General features: G+C 39.2%; 1 protein-coding gene across 1 annotated transcript in view; it reads left to right on the top strand.

Moving 5' to 3' along the window:
- Nucleotides 1-16,604, top strand: part of arid2 (AT-rich interactive domain 2) — a 136,950-nt gene that overhangs the window by 35,695 nt on the left and 84,651 nt on the right. The window contains exon 4 of the mRNA XM_072551951.1: nucleotides 9,372-9,505. Within this exon, the coding sequence (XP_072408052.1) occupies nucleotides 9,372-9,505 (134 nt within the window). The remainder of the gene's footprint in view (nucleotides 1-9,371; nucleotides 9,506-16,604) is intronic.

The raw sequence follows: 16,604 nt of genomic DNA, 5'->3' as shown, positions 1-16,604 counted from the left end.
CCTTCCTCACCTCTGAATTTAAGCCACTTAATAGGTGTTGGTATCTTTGCTGAATTCAGTTTTATGCTTTTTACTGTTTTCAAAAACATTTCACCCTTTTATTTTTAACTGAAATGTACAGATGCTCACTTTTTCTCTGGGATTTTGTGTGGCTTGGGAATTGATAACTGGTCACATGGAAATGCCAAATTATTTGAACAATATTTTGCAAGAGTTTTCATGGTGAAGGATCGTGTAGACATTCCAAAGATATCTGGTAAGAAAGGTGCTAGTGAGTGGATAGGTTTTATAACTCTCTGTAGCATGAAAGGATAAAGTATTGACAAACTAAAGGAAGAAAGTTGGCAGGACCTGACTATTTGCATCCAGGGGATTTCAAGTAAGTAGCTGCAGAGATAGTGAAGCAATGGTCAAAAGATGCCAGAACTCACTAGGGGGTTCCAGAGGTTTGGAAAAAGTGCACCCCTCTTCAAGAAGAAAGGGTGTTAGAAATCAGGAAATGATATGTCAGCTAGCCTAAGGTGTGTAGATGGGAAAATGCTGGTGTCCATTATTCAGGAAGAAATAGCAGAACATTTTTTAAAAAAGCTTAATACATTTAAATGTAGGTGCTATAATTTTGTGAAAGGAAAATCAAGTTTCACAAATTTACTAACATTTTGAGGATATGACGATCAGAGCTGATGAGGAACCCTGAGGGGGAATGACCAGATGTGATAGAATTCATTCTGCAGAGAGGGAGAAGATGATTCAGATGTAGCAGTATTACAATTGAGCAAAGGTAAATACAAAGACATTAGCTGGCCAGACTTTGTTAGCAGAAAAGATGATAAGGCAGCAATGGTAGGGTTTTTGGGGGGTAAATCGAGATACACAGAAATTCATCCCAAGGCAGAAGAAACCTATTACATGGAGGATGAGGCAACCATGGCTGACAAGGGAAGTCCATGTCTGCATAAGAGCAAATACAAAAACATGCAGTGTAATGAAAGTTAGTGGAAATCCTTTAAAAACCAGCAGAAGGCAACCAAAAATGCAATAAGTGAGGAGAAGATGAAATATGAGGATAAGCTATCTAGTAATATAAGAACTTGCAGTGGCTCAGTGGTTAGTATTGCTGTCTCACAACACCAGGGTCCCAGCAGAACTTAGGTTCCAGTCTGTTTGTGTGGAGTGTGCACATTCTTCCTGTGTCTGCGTGGGTTTCCTCTGGGTGCTCCGGTTCCCTCCCACATTCCAAAGATATGCAGGTTAGGTGAATTGGCCGTGCTAAGTTGTCCATTGTGTTAGGTGCATTAGTCAGAGGGAAATGGGTCTGGGTGGGTTACTCTTCGAAGGGTCGGTTTGGACTGATTGGGCCGAAGGGCCTATTTCCACACTGTAGGGAATCTAATCTAACCTCACAATTTTTTTTAACGTAAGAGAGGGGCAAGAATGGACTTTGGACTGCTGGAAAAGAGGCTCTCGACAAACTAATGGGGAACAAAGAAATGGAGGAGGAACTGAATAGGTACTTTTCATGATGGAAGGCACTAGTTGGACAGCAGAACTTAGTCAGGTGGCAGAGATGAGTTTAGTGGCCATTGCTAAGGTGCTGGGGAAGCTGAAAGATCTGAAAGTGGCAGACTACACCAAGGTTCTGAAGGAGATAGCTGAGAGGGTTGTAGAGGCATTGGTGATCTTTCAGGAAGCACTGGAGTCTGGGAGGATCCCAGAGGAATGAAATATGGCTAATATGACACTCTTCATAAGAAGGGAGGGAGGTAAAAGATATGTAATTGTGGGCCAGTTAGCTTGACCTTGATTGCTGGTAAGATTTTAGGATCTCTTGTTAATGATGAGATTACAGAATACTTGGACGTGCATAGTAAAATAGAGCTGAGTAAACATAGCTTTGTCAAGGGGAGATCACGCCTGAAAACTCTGTTAGCATTCTGTTAGGAGGTAGCGAGCAGGTTAGGCCAAGGAGAGCCAGTGGACATGATCTATTTGGGTTTCCAAAAGGTCTTTGACAAGATGCTACACACAAGGCTGCTAAATAAGAGAAGAGCCCATGGTATTTGGGGCAAGGTACTGGCAAAGATAAGGAATCAACTGACTGGTAGAAGGCAGATATTGGGAATTAAGTGGTCTTTTTCAGGGTGGCAGCTGGTGACAAGTAGAGGTGACAGTACAGATCATTATTGGGACCATACTATTGTCATGATACATTAAAATCTGGACAAAAGATCTGAGGGCATTGTTGGTGTGTTTTAGGATGACACAAAGATGGGTGGAGGGACAGGTAGTGTTGAGGACGTGTGGAGGCAACAGAAGCATTTGGACAGGCTAGCAGTGCTGACAAAGAAGTGGCAAATGGAATGCAAAGTGGAAAAGTGAGGTTGTGCACTTTGTTGAAGAATAGAAGCAGAGACTATTTTCTCAGTAGGGAAAGAATCTGAAGCATCAGGGGACTTGGAAGTTCTAGTTCAATTTTTTTTAAGATTTGCACGCAGGTTCATGTGGCAATTACAAAGTAAATGCAGTGTTAGCATTCATTTCGAGAGGGCTAGAATGCAAGAGCAGGAATATACTGCTGAGGTTGTATAAATCTCTAGTCAGACCACATTTGAATCCTGAGAGGAGTTTTGGGCCCTAGATCCAAGAAACGATATGCTGACTTTGGAGAGGGTCCAGTGGAGGTTTATAAGAATGATCCTGGGGTTGAAGGGCTTGCCATCTGAGGGGTGGTTAAGGACTTTGGGTCTGTACTCAATGGAGTTTAAAAGGACATTGGGGGATGTCATTGAAACCTGCACAATACGGAGGGGCTTGGATAGAATGGGTATTGTGGAGATCTTTCCATGAGATGAGGAGACTGGGACCAAATGGCATAGTCTTAAGGAACAACCTGTTGGAACTGAGAAGAGGAGGAATTTCTTTAACGAAAAGGTGGTGAAGCTGTGGAACGCATTGTCACAGAAGGCTGTAGAGGCCAAATTATTGAGTATATTTAAGACCGGGATAGGTAGTTCTTGCTTGGTAAAGGGATCAAAGGTTATGTGGACCGGCAAGAGAATGAGGTTGAGAAACATCTTAGCCAGTGGCGGAGCAGAACTTGATGGGCTATCTGGCCTAATTCTGTATCTTTCTCTTATAAAGGGGATTGTTAGATGTTGTGTTTTTAAATTTCCAGAAGCCTTTCTGTATGGTGACACAGATAGGAACTCTCAACCCTGGGGCTAATATATTACCATGATTTAAGGACTGATTAAAGCATAGAACATAAAGAGTTGTAATTAATAGGTTTTGTCATATTGGAAATGCATGACTCATGGATTGCTACAAAGATCTGTCCTAGGGCCTCCATTATTTGCCATCTATTTTAATAACTTGAAGCTGACTTAAAAAATAAATAGGTAAATAGGCATGTTGTGATAAGGGCATGAAGGAATCTGCAAGAAATATGCATGGGTTGAGTAAGTGGTCAAAAACGTGACAGATGGAATTTAGTGTAAGTGTGAGGTAGGAAGAATCAAATACCAGATGGAGTGGACACGCCAAATAATTACTGCAAAACAAGGTCTGAGTATGATGCACACAAAATGTTAGCATGGTGATGCAGCAAGTAATTAAGGCGAATTTTGACCTTTTATTGCTATGAGTTTGGAGTTTAAAAACCAGGAACCATTGTCGCAATTATATAGGATGTTGGTTAAGTGGTACCTAGAGTCCTCCTTACAGTTTTGGTCCATGTATTTAAGAAAAAAATATACTGAGATTAAGGCAGTTGAAAAGAGTTTTACTTGGCAGTTTCCTGGGATGAAGTGGTTGAAAGATCAAGAAAGGCCTTAAAGCTTAGTCCTTTACGCATTCAGAGTTTTAAAGAATGAGGGCAATTTTATTGAAACCTAAGATTTTTGAGGGGGGCCTGACCAGGCAGATGTTGAGAAAATATTTCCATTAGTGGAGCATTCCTGATTGTGGGGACATATTCACAGAACAATGGGATGTTCACTGTAAACCTGAGATGTGAAAGATTTTCTCCTCAGGCTAGTAATTGTCTGGAATTCTCTGCCCCAGAGAGTTGTAAAGGATAGGTCACTGAAAGTATTTAAAGAGGAGGCAGAAATATTAAGGAATTGAGGACCACTGAGTGGGCATGAAAGAGGAGTTGAAGCCTGGGACAGATCAGCCATGATTTTGTCGAATGGTGGGACATGGTTGGGGATATGAAATCCTAATTCTGCTCTTATTTGATGTTCTTGTGATAATTTTTCTGACCATCCAGCAAACACTGAAGGACTGAAAAACTGTAGATCTTATTTCTGACCTTCTACAAATAGCAATGTTTTTGTTAAAACTGGTTCCAGTTTAAAAACTAGAATTAACGTACACACTTGAATTTAAATAAGGCAAAGTTGAATTTATTTTTAAAAAAAGCTACATCACCTTTATTCTCCTTTTGTGTTTTCACCCCAACACAAATATATATTTTTTAAAAAGTTAATTGCATTGCCAGTCAACACAGGTTTTGCTGTCTGTTTTTTTAAGAATGCTCATTAATTTCTTCTCAAGTTTATGTAGCAAGTTTCAAGGGCCCTTAATTTGGAATGCAACAGCCTCTCATCTGCACACTTCTGTTGCCATTGTGTCTCTCTTAGCAAAGAGTAAAACGTTGCATGCAGCAAGTCGCCATGCTGTCAGAATCTGATTTGAAAGATAGCAGAGTAGGAACAGAAGAATGATTGCACAGCAGAACTCCATAACTGACACTGCAGTATATTTAGTGCATGTGGTTACATTCATAATTGGACCATTTTACTCTCAGATTTGTTCCAAATAAGTAGTCTCTATTTCTGTTTATTTTCCCTTATTAAGACCAAAGAACTAATCTCTTCCTAATTAAACTGTTTTAAAACAAATTTGGATTAACTTTTTAAAAAAACTGAATGAAATCAACATATTTGGCAATGGTGCCTTGAATTTACTTGAACAGTTTTTTGAGTCTGCGGTATGGTGTTTAAAAAAAATCACTTCATTTCTCTATCACCTTTGCAGACTTGCTCCACGTTAATTCAGCTGATGCTAATTTTTTATATTACATAACATCGTCCTTTCAGTTGATTTCAGGCAAAATCAAAAGTACTAGAAACAACAAAAAGGAAACATGTTCTTAAAGGAGCAGTGTGATTGTAAATTGCTGCAGGCAGATTTGAATTTGGGTAAAAACTTTAGATGAGGTTTTTTCGAAGTACTAAACACCAAAAGGTTATGGCAACTTATTCTGTATGCAATGGCAAATGAGTAGTGTAGCTCATGTAGGATTACATGTGACATTGCTTTAAGTAGATCTGTTGTGTGTTTATGAAGTTTAAGTTTAGTTCCCTGTTTAGCAAGTGAGAGGCTTAACGATCCAGATGCTTCTCAAAGCCTGGGTAACACTGAACGTTCTCCCACTGGACTCCTAACAAAGGGAATGAGTTAAGGTGAGCCATTTAATATTGTGTGTATTAGCTGTGTAGCAGTAGCATGCAACTGTTGGAAACTAAAAAAGAGCTAATGTTTTTAAAGCTTGGTGCTTGAGGAGGTGGAGAAATTTGCACGGAAGTGCCAATTGTGAAAGCCTAATCTGTAAAATGATGGCTAGCTCGGTCTTAACTGTGCCATGGTTTCAACTGGGAGGCATTACCTCGAGCAGAAGAAATTTAATTTAAATGAAACAACACAAGATCAAGTATTGTTCATACTTGATTTGATGTAATACTGTTTTTCAATATTTATAGATTCTTGTATTCATTTACAGAATAGAGAAAAAGAACTGAAAGGTAGAGTGAAAAGAAATCTGCAATGAACAGGAAATGTCCAATTAAACAATAAGGTTGCTGTTCAGAAATCTTTGTAGAACTGTTCCAATCTGTTGGCACTGATGTCTAGCCAGTTAAACTAGGTTAATCAAGTTTAACTTCACAACAGTGTACATTTTATGATAAACATTAGTTGTCACCATCTTAGGTTGTGACCTTTTAAATAAAGCATTTAAAATACAGCCATTTGGAAGGTCAAAGGGGAGAGAGGAAGCTGTGGAGGTTTATGTATTAAGCGTGAAACATAGGGAAAATATATGATCATTTCAGCTTTTCCAGAGCCGTTGTGATGTTTTCTGCCTCAAAATGCATGCACTTATCATCACTTAGATCTACCAGCAAGTTCTCTAATAACAAAGCAGCTAATATTTTTCTGCAGTAGGACCGAGGTAATGTGAACTGATAGGTATAAGGTAATGTTCTCCTTTTATTAACAGCCACCTTCATCTTGCTCCATTTCCACAAGCTGAGGCTTACACTGATTGTTCACAGCATAAACTTCTATTTCGCACTGAGCTACTGATGCCGTATTCTGTCCATGAACAATTACTTAACTCCAAAGCAATACTTGTTTCTGCCATTTTGGTTAAAATCCTCACTTATGCCTTTGTAATCTTTGGACTCGACTATCAGTGGTCTTTATCAACCTGTTCACCCATCACTCCTGTGTTTAGCCCTGCATTGAGTCATTCTGCGATTGGTGGCTATACCTAGCTTCTGAGCTCTTGATTCTCCTTTTACCCCATAACGTTTTCACCTCTGTAGCCTTTTTCCTATTTAAACCTCTTTCTTTGCTTGTCCTAATTATCTTAAGCTCATTGGTAGATTTTGCTGGGTAATACTCCCATTGCATGTCTAGAAATGTTTTTCTACTTCAAAGTAGTTTTATAAAATCCAGTTGTTGAACTTGAGTGACCGGCAAGTGACTGTCCATTTCCAAGTGAGGAAAAGCTCACATCTGACTTTGAATGAAAGGGTCGTCAACTTCTTGGGTGTCAGTGCTGACAAGAAGTTTAATGTGTTGTTTCTAATCACCCTGTTCAGAGATGTTATTACATGCCTCTGGAGCAGGTGGGACTTGAAGACTGACCTCCTGTTCCAGAGACACAGATACTACCACTGCATTACAAGAGGGAATGCAGGGATATCAACAATGTGGATACTCCGTATTTTGCATTGAAGGGTTTATCTTCAAACTCGTCAGCAATTAGATACAAGGTCTCGATTACTCATTGCCAGATTGCAACCATCCAAGTTGGCAATGTTTGGAACATTTTAGCAAATATCAGCTTTGAAATGACAGTGCTTAGTTGAGCAGCACCTCGCATCCCTCAAAATGTCATTGCAGAGAATGATTTGATTGTGATGTTTTGGGAATGGCAGTGTCTTCCAGTTGTCCCTGAAAACCATGTCTTTTCCTGATTTGGACATGTGTTGCCATTCTATTCAACTGCAGGATCAACATCCTCTAATTCCCTATCATGAACTGTTTAGCACCCTCAACATCAGGGCATAAGAACTAGTCTAGCACTAGATTTGTGCATTACGTAGTGATTGACAGTAAATATGAATTTGCCAAGGTCTGCAATATCTTTAGACCAAATAACAAAACATTTGCAAAACACTCAAAACAAAATTTCAAAGTCCCTTAATTCAAAATTATTTGATTATATTGTTTGCACTAAATGCCTTCGTTGTGGTGTTTCCTTAATCAGTAATTTGGGTTGTGTAGCTAATGGGAAAAGCAGTTTTATCAGAAGTAGACTATTCTTTGTTACAGGGAATTCTGAAATTTTTAGTTGTCATTGAAGACTTCAAAAGTTTTTCCAGTGAGCAAGTCTTAAGGCTGTACTAAAAAACTTGTACAGCGACAACTGTCAAGTAGAATAAAAGTGTTGGCAGTGTTCAACAGATCTAACAGGTTTTGTGGAGAGACAAACAGTGCTAATATTTCAGGTCATGACTTTTCATAACTTCCATTTTATGCTTAGGATTTTTTTATGTATACATTTGTACACAGCCCTAAACTATTGTTTTGAGTTGCAGATTCAGTTTGAAGTTCAGGGTCAAAATATCCTAAATGTTGACCTGCAATTTATGATCCCAGTAAATGAGAACAGCGTTGTTTGTGAGTAGGTGTGGCTATATTTAGTTGTGATAGTACAGCAAAGTCCACTTAAAGGAATCACTTCTACAGAGAATAATAGTGTCTTTGAAAAAAATTTTCAAATTAACTTTTTTACTTTCTAGTACTAAAATTAAATGTTGGGCGCTGAAAGGCAATAATCAATGCATATGAGTAGAAGTATTCGTTTCCAAATGCGTAGTCAAAAAACACCTGCACTGATTTCTATTTTCAAGTCCGCTTCAGGTACGAAGTCCATTTGCAATACAGAAAATATTTTTTTTCAAAGAAGGATAGTGCTTATGAAGAATTAATTGTTTACTCCTGAATCTCCATTTTGGCCTGATATGTTCTGCAATCTTGGCTTTCATTGTGCCCAAGTGTGAGGAAGTCACAGCTTTAAGATTTGTTTTTATTAATTTTTGTGCTTTGGTGAGTTAGAGAATCATTGAAGCAGATGTCTTAATCAGACTGCAGTTTCTTTCTTGCATCACCAATAAATCATGCAATTGATTGCTTAACTAACTTTGATTTTACTTATTGGCTCTTGGAAAGCTAATTTTTTTGTTTTGATTGTGATAATCAAGTTAATAGTCTTGATCAGTTATTCCTTTTTAGTTTGTTTTACATAAATAGGATTGCTAATTTAAAATAATCATAGCGAGGACATGAGAGAGAGAATCGAACAATTGTACATGGGGTTAAATGGAATTGCTAATTTATTGAACCATTTGAAAATTTGTGAACCGTGTTCCTTGCATGGTTTACAATAAAAGTTTTAATTGAAAGGTATGCTTGTTCAGTTTATGCTCTTCACATTGTAGCTATGAAAAGTGATTATCGTCACACATCATTCACAGGAAATATATATTTTTTAGAAATATTGAACTGGTTGAGTTTTAAAACTGTAAGTTCAATTGTTTCATCTCCCTCCAAGTAAGTATTGCTTAAAACAGTTGTTTGAAATATTCTTTTTACAAGTAATTGATCACCACATAAATGTTTTATGATCTCTAGTGTTTCTTGAGAAATGTGATTTGAAAGCATGGAATCTATATTACCAATAATTTCAAGATTTCTATAATGCTTACCTTCAGACACTGAACTTATGGAGCAGTAAACTTTTGTGATGGCAGTTCTGCTGAGAATTTTCTTTTGCTGTGTATTCTATTTAGTAGTTGTAAAACTTAAGTTATTCTGTTGGTTTAACACCAAAGAAGAATAAAACTTAATAAATGACCTATTATTATCAGAAGTTAAAAATACATTACTGGCAGCAAAGTAGATCATTGATTTTATAACTGGAAAATGTATTGCTAAGTCTTGTAGGTGATTATTCAGCCTTGCTCACAACCATGTTGCATGCTATTACTGATGGATAATACTTGATTTTATTCTAGTTATCTTGAAGCTTATGAAAAAGTACATCACTTTGGGGAAGATGATGACGAGGTTAGTTCAGGGAATCAACGAGGACCTGTTCCTGTTGGTGGGGTACCTTCTTCATACAGTTACCAGCAGCATATATTGTCAGGTAAGTAGTCATCACATTCTGTTACTGGTCCAGAGGATCTGCGGAAAATCTGAAATATAATGACGCATTCTGTGGCACTCAATATTCCACTTTAGAAAATTATTGAAACTTTTTAGAAGCATTTTTGAAGCTGGGGTGAAAGTTGTTGAAATGGTTATCCTTTGTGTAATTAAAAGATTGAAATCAAGACAAGGAGAAAGAATATTTCCAATCAAACTTGCTGAAAATGAATTTTACGTTATGTGGAGTTCCCATATCAGTTACAAAACATAAAGAATTTATTTTCAAGGAACAACAATAACATTTTTTTTAATTAATCCAAGGTTTATCTTCTACAAGAAGGAAAAAGCTGGAGTGATTATCTTTCAATGGCAAATAATGTATTTGTTTATTTATGAACATCAAGAGAATGAAATGGTGTCATTTGCTTATCTAAGCAGTTTTGTCATGGGATTTATCAAAGACATTTTATCTCTGATGATTAGTCATTCAATAGAGTGGCATCAATAACTGTAGGTAGTTTTTCTTTTTTGGCAGTTCCTCAGGGTTGAGGATGACTTGTTTCCATTCTGGGCCTAGTGGGAGGGGCTGTGGATGATAGGTTCTGCAGAAACTGCCACAAGTGGGACAGGTAGTGTTTGAAGAGAGTGGGTGGCATGCGCTGGATGTTTGGATGCTCTTTCAGTTGCTTCTGTTTGGTGTCTATGTGCTCCATTTTGAATCATAGTCATAAAGATGTATAAAATGGAAAAAGACACTTCAGTACGACTCTTCCATACTAACCAGATATCCAAGATAAGTCCAGTCCTATTTGCTAGCATTTGGCCTCTATCCCTCTAAACTCCTCCTAATCATATTCTTCATATACCCATCCAGATGCTTTTTAAATGTTGTAATTGTGCCAGTTTCTTCCACTTCCTCTGGCAGATTGTTCCACACTCACACCACCCTCTGTGGAAAAAGCCCTGGCAACATCCTTGTAAATCTTTTCTGAACCCTTTCAAGTTTCACAACATCCTTCCTATAGTAGAGTGACTAGAATTGCACACAGTAGTCCAAACGTGGCCTAACCAGTGTCTTGTACAGCCCCATTCAAAATGATTTGTATTTTTGCACAACTTTCCTCTTCGGTTTGAGATTCCAATTTGTTACTGAGCATGTTATTTTGGGAGTCTTTCAGGATGTCCTTGTGGTGTTTCCACTGTCCTCCTAGCGATGATTACCATTGCGGAACTTGGAGTAGAGCGTTTGGTAAGACAGCTTTATGTCAGATGTACAGACAATGTGGTCTGCCCGTTGCAGCTGGTCATGTATGACCAGAGCCTCAATGCTGGGAATTTTAGCCTGGGAGAGATTGCTGATATTAGTATGCCTATCCTACCTGTGGATTTACAGGATTTTGAGGAGGCAACACTCTTGATCGCATTCCATGGATTTGAGGTGTATGTTGTACACGGTCCATGTTTTTGATGCATTCAAGACAAAAACCATGGCTGCTATGGAGACTCTGAGCTTGGTTCTGTGTGTGAAGTCTTGGATCTTGAACCCTCTGTTCCTCGGTATCTGAAAGCTGCTCTGGTACATTGATGAAATCCAACATTGACTCCAATGTCTACTCACACCAAGTGGAGGCTCCTGAGGTATGGGCGATGATGATCCACGTTGACAAGGATCTAACTATGGACTTTGATGTTTCTGGGGGGTGGCGCATTGTATTGTGGCAGGAGTGAGTTGTTAAGCGTATCATTGTTTTCTGAATGTTTAGTCTGAGGCCTATTCTCTGTTTGGTGAATGCAGTGATGATGATTTGTAGCTCTGCCTTTAAAGTATGCATTCGTGAAGCTACATCATGCAGGTCAATGATCAAAGTTAGGGTGGTCTTGCTTCAAAGATTGAATATTTCCCACTTATACTGTGGGTTAGCTCCACTCCAACTGGGCACTTCATAGAGATGAAGTGTTGTGGTGAGAAGGATGGAAAAAGTGTTGGTGTGGTGACGCAGCCCTGCTTGATCCAGTTTTCACTTGTGTAGGGTATGTGGTGGTTCTGTTAAGGAGGATCATGACTTGCATGTCATCATGAAACAGGCAAAGAATGGTGCTGTCTTTCTGCAGGCAACATAATTTGAGAAGAATATTCTATATTTACTGTTCATAGAGTTAAAGACTTTTTGTGAGATCAAAGAAGGTCATGAACTGAAGTTGGTGGTGGTCATGTAACAGTCTTTTTCTTGCACTTATACTGGAAATCTTGTCCGTTGCACCTCTTGATGGGCGGAAGCTGCATTTACACTCTGGTGGAACTGTTCAGCCACTGTTAGGAGGCAGTTAAGGAGGATTCTTGTGATGAGATTTCCTGTGGGGGACAGTCAGGAAAATACCTCTGTTATTTACACAGTTGGACCTGTCTCTGTTCTTGAAGGTCATAATTACAGTGTGTCTCCGTTCTCCCTTCCAGATGAGGGCATTGAGGTCATAGATTTGTGTCAAAAGTGCCCTTGCCATATTTTAGTACTTAAGCAGGGATTAGAGTCATACAGCACAGAAACAGACTCTTTGACCCAACTCTTCCATGCTGTTCAAGTTTCCTAAACTAAACTAGTCCCATTTGCCTGTGTTTGGCCATATCTCTCTAAACCTTTCCTATTCATGTACCTATCCAGATGTTTTTTTTTAAACTGTTGTATCTGTACCTGCATCTACCATTTCCCGAACAATTCATTTCACATATGAACCACCTTCAGTGTGAAAACGTCGCCCCACAGGTCTCTCTTATATCTTTCTCCTCTCACCTTTAAAAATATGCCCCCTAGTTTTGAATTCACCCACCCTAAGGAAAAGACCACTGCTATTTGCCTTATCTATGTACCTCATTTTCTATAAGTCAATAAGTTCACCCCTCAACCACCTTCATGGCAGTGGGAAAAAATAGTCCCTTAACTCAAACTCTCCATACCTGGCAATATCCTGGTAAATTTTTTTTGAACCCTCTCCAATTTAATAGTCGTCTTCTTATAGGGCAACCAGAACTGTACACAGCAGTCCAAAAGTGGCTTCGCCAACAAACTTTACAATATGAACATGATGTCCCAACTCCTGTACTCAGAGTACTGAGCAATGAAGGCAAGCATGCTAAACGCTGCCTTAACCATCTTGTATGTACCTGAGTCCCTAGGTGTCTGTTCTGCAACACTACCCTGAGTCCTATCTTTGACGATAAGTCCTACCTTTCTGTTTGTTACTAAAATGCAATAGCTTGCACTTATCCAAATTAAACTCCCTCTGCCAAGCCTCAGCCCAGTTGATCAAGATCCATTTGTTTTATCTTAGATAACCTTCTTCACTGTATGTGTGCTGAAGATGTTATTCTGTATTGGTGTTGAATAGCTTTTTCAACTTTGTGATGAGTTGAATGTGTGCTGAGATGGCGATGGGTAGTGTGGTGTGGAATGGTGTTGAGCACATTTGGGCAAAGGCAGCATCTTGGTTGAAGAGGTCCTTGAAGTGATTCTCCAGTAGGTTTTGACTGCCTTTGTCTTTTGAATGACTCTGCTTTTGACTCTCAGTGGAGTAATCCCTGGGTGCTGAGACCATAACTTTATGCTGAAAAAGCCGTGCATGTCATAGTTATTGATGAGTTACTGAGTCTCCTGTATTCTTTCCACCCACTATCTCACTATATGGGTTCTTTGTTGCACCTCAACCTTCAGTTGTCTGTAGGCCTGTTTCCATTCACTGGAGTTTTGGTGGAACTGCTAGTTCAGGGATGTATTACATTTTCAGTCTTTGAGACCCTGGGTCTCATGATTTCTTTTCAAAACAGGGGTCTTGGTATTTTCTGTTTGAGAGGCCGATCATCTCCATGTAGGTGCTGAGTATGGCGGCTTTTACAGTGGACCAGACGCTTGACCACTCTTCAGCACATTGGCTGTCGCCAGGTTGATTGAGGTGATGGCTGAATAAGTCTGCCACACCCTGAAAAGACAATGTTGAGTCTCCCATGGTAGAGCTTTTCAGCGTCTGCTGGTTTGAGGCCAGGGGGTCAATGGAGATGGTAGAATGCATTAGTCAGTTGTTGGCTCCAGTCATGTAATTGGTTAGTTTTTTTATTCATTCATGGGATGAAGGTGTCACTGACTAGGCCAGGATTTATTGCCTAAACCAGAGAGCAGTTAAGAGTCAATGGTGTGTGTCCTGAGTTGCATGTAATCTAGGCAAGGCAAAGATGGCAGTTGCCTTTGCTTAAGGCATCAGTGAACCAGATGAGGTTTTCTGACAATCAGCAATAGCTTCATGATTATCGTTGTTAGACTCTTAATTCCAGATTCTCTCTCTTTCTTTGAATTCAAATACCACTTGCTTTGGAGAGATTTGAACCTGGGTCCCCAGAGCATTACCTGGGTTTCTGGATTAACAGTCCAGCAATAATGCCAATAAGCCATCACCCCTCTCTAAGGCAGACATCTTTGAGGTCTCTTGCTTACATGATGATGTACTTTATTAGGAGCCAATTCTTGGAGTGGGCCTGATGCCATGAGATCCTGTGCTTGTCCCTGTAGAGGGAAAGGGTGTTTGTTATGACATGGTCGTGTTCTATGCACTTTGTAAAGAAGAAAACTGGATTGGTAAAAACCGAAAGAACTGCAGATGCTGTAAACAAAGTACAAAATCAGAAGTTGCTGGAAAACCTCAGCAAGTTTGGCAGCACCTGTGAAGAAAAGTCAGAGTTATAGTTTCGGGTCCGGTGACTCTTCCATCAATTCTGAGGAAGGGTCACCGGACCTGAAACGTTAACTGAGTTTTCTTCACAGATGCTGCCTAACCTGCTGAACTTTTCCAGCAACTTCTGTTGGAGAACTGGATTGGTGTTTATTGTACACGTTCCTTGCTGAACACTCCTTTCCAAAGGTTTCCATCCTTACTGACTCTGGTGTTGAACTCATTGAAATAAATCAACGTATTTGCCTTGGGGATGCTGAACAGTGGTTTATCAAGGGTAGTGTAGAATGGCTCTTCTGTCTTGTCCATTCTGTCTTTGATCAGAGCATGGGCACCAACAACTCGTTGGTTCTGGGCCAAGGTGAGTCATTGGGTTGTGAGATGCTCACATACTCCACATGGGATTCGTGAGTTGTCTGAATAGTTTGTTTCTTATGGTGAAACAGACTCTTTAGAAACAATGTATTTCTACTTTGCCTTTGAAGAAAGACGTGTAACTGCTACTTGTTCTTATAGGTCTTTGCTTTCTACCAGTTTGACTTGCTCAGGGCGGCGACGTCAGTGTTGGAGCAGCGGAGCTCCTGCTAGGTGACGGTAGTGTGACATTTAAGTCTGTCATTGTTGGACTTGTCCATAAGGGTCCTGTCATTCCAGGTCTTAAAATTCATTTGGATGGGTGTTTGTGTGCATGTCGTGGTTGAGCCTGTGCGTGGAATCATGTATGTGGGGTGATTATTGCAATCGCCCCTTGGTTTCAGCGGATCAATATCTTAATGGCAGGGAAAATCTGAGAGAACTGGAAACAAGAGTCTTGCTGTGGAATGGAGTTCTGATATACACTCATCTTCCTCTAATCATTACCAATCACTGCAATGATCGAGTACTGGATGAAGCCATTGGCCACATCGTATGAGTATCAGAAGGGTACTGGGCTGGGGTTTGGCAGCCCAAACTCCTGCAGTAACTGGTTAAGGATGAAGTCAAGATGGCACAGAATGAGTTGGGGGAGGCTGGACAGATGGTGATCAGAGATGTGTTGTTGTAACTGTGTCCTGGAGGATTTCCCTCAAGCCAACCTTATTTGACCTAACCCTGGGGCAACTTGGCTGCCTAACCTGGCCTTGCTACATTACAGCAGTCTTAATTTTCAGTCAATTTTTACAAGTATGAAAGTGTATGTATACTGAAATTCTGTCCCAGTGGATTTTATAGAAAATTTGTGGAAGTTGGCAAAACACTACATTAATCCAAGTTTTCAGAAGGGCATTTCGAGTTAGGAGAGAAAATAATTGGAAGAGCTATTTGGAGGAAAGAAAGCTACTAAATTTCATGACGAGAAAAGCTGCACATGTTGTTCATTGTCTTGTAGCTTAAGTTTATACAACTGACATGGAGCTTTATTGAATCCGAGTAATTTGCTTTCACTCCTTTTTGTTTTAAATAAAATTGCCATTCAACGTTTTTCTCTTCATGTGGTCATATGTAACTGAATAAAATTCTTGTCAGTTTACTTATTATAAACTCCAGTTGAGTTAGCAGGTACCTAATCTGTGAAAAATTAAAGCAAGAATTAAAATTCTAAATTAAAATTAAAATTCTAAAGCAAGAATAGTTTTATCAGCAGAATTTTTTTCACAGTTGCAATTTGACCTTTTTGGTTTGACTTCAACTCAAACTACTTTTACCAACATAGCTGCTATTTCATAAACATTGGCTAATATCGTGCACGCAAACATATTAGTGATTCGTGAAAATTAGCAGTTTAGATAAGTTAGTTAGATGACTTGTTTTTAAACATGTCCCTGTGGTGAGAAGTTATTGTAGCTTCTTGAGGTTCAATGGTGGCTTTGCGAGTTGTGCAAGAGGCTGAGTTTGTACAAACTGCAAAGATTCATCTTTGTGTGGGTGTGTCTCTAGAGACTTAATATTTGCATATTTCTCATTTTATGTTGTACTTTTCAAGGCATTTACAATTGCACGTTAGTTTAGATATATAAATATTACTGTTCCTTTCGCAATCATTTTCTTTCTACCTACCTGTTGCACGTGAGAGTATTCAGCCTTAACCAAGTGAGGTGATTTGATGGAGAACATACATTTAGCACCTATTTAAGAATTAATTTTGGTGCCAGATGGAGTACCAGCATATAAAGCTAAGCTATTGTAGTAAAATGATGTGTATAAAGCAGAGTTTTGACAGCATCCTTTATTATATTTGACAGATGGTGGTTCAATTTCCACTACGGTTGGAGCTGAATTTGGGACCCTTCAAAACAATTCTATTTTTATTTATTTATTCATTCATTTATTTATCCATCCGTCCGTCCGTCCATCTGTTTCGTGGGATCTGGGCCAGTGCTTATTGCACATTACCACCTTCT

The sequence above is a fragment of the Chiloscyllium punctatum genome, chromosome 32 (genome assembly GCF_047496795.1).
Source record: "Chiloscyllium punctatum isolate Juve2018m chromosome 32, sChiPun1.3, whole genome shotgun sequence".
NCBI lineage: Eukaryota > Metazoa > Chordata > Chondrichthyes > Orectolobiformes > Hemiscylliidae > Chiloscyllium > Chiloscyllium punctatum.
This window is presented reverse-complemented; position numbering and strand designations above follow the sequence as displayed.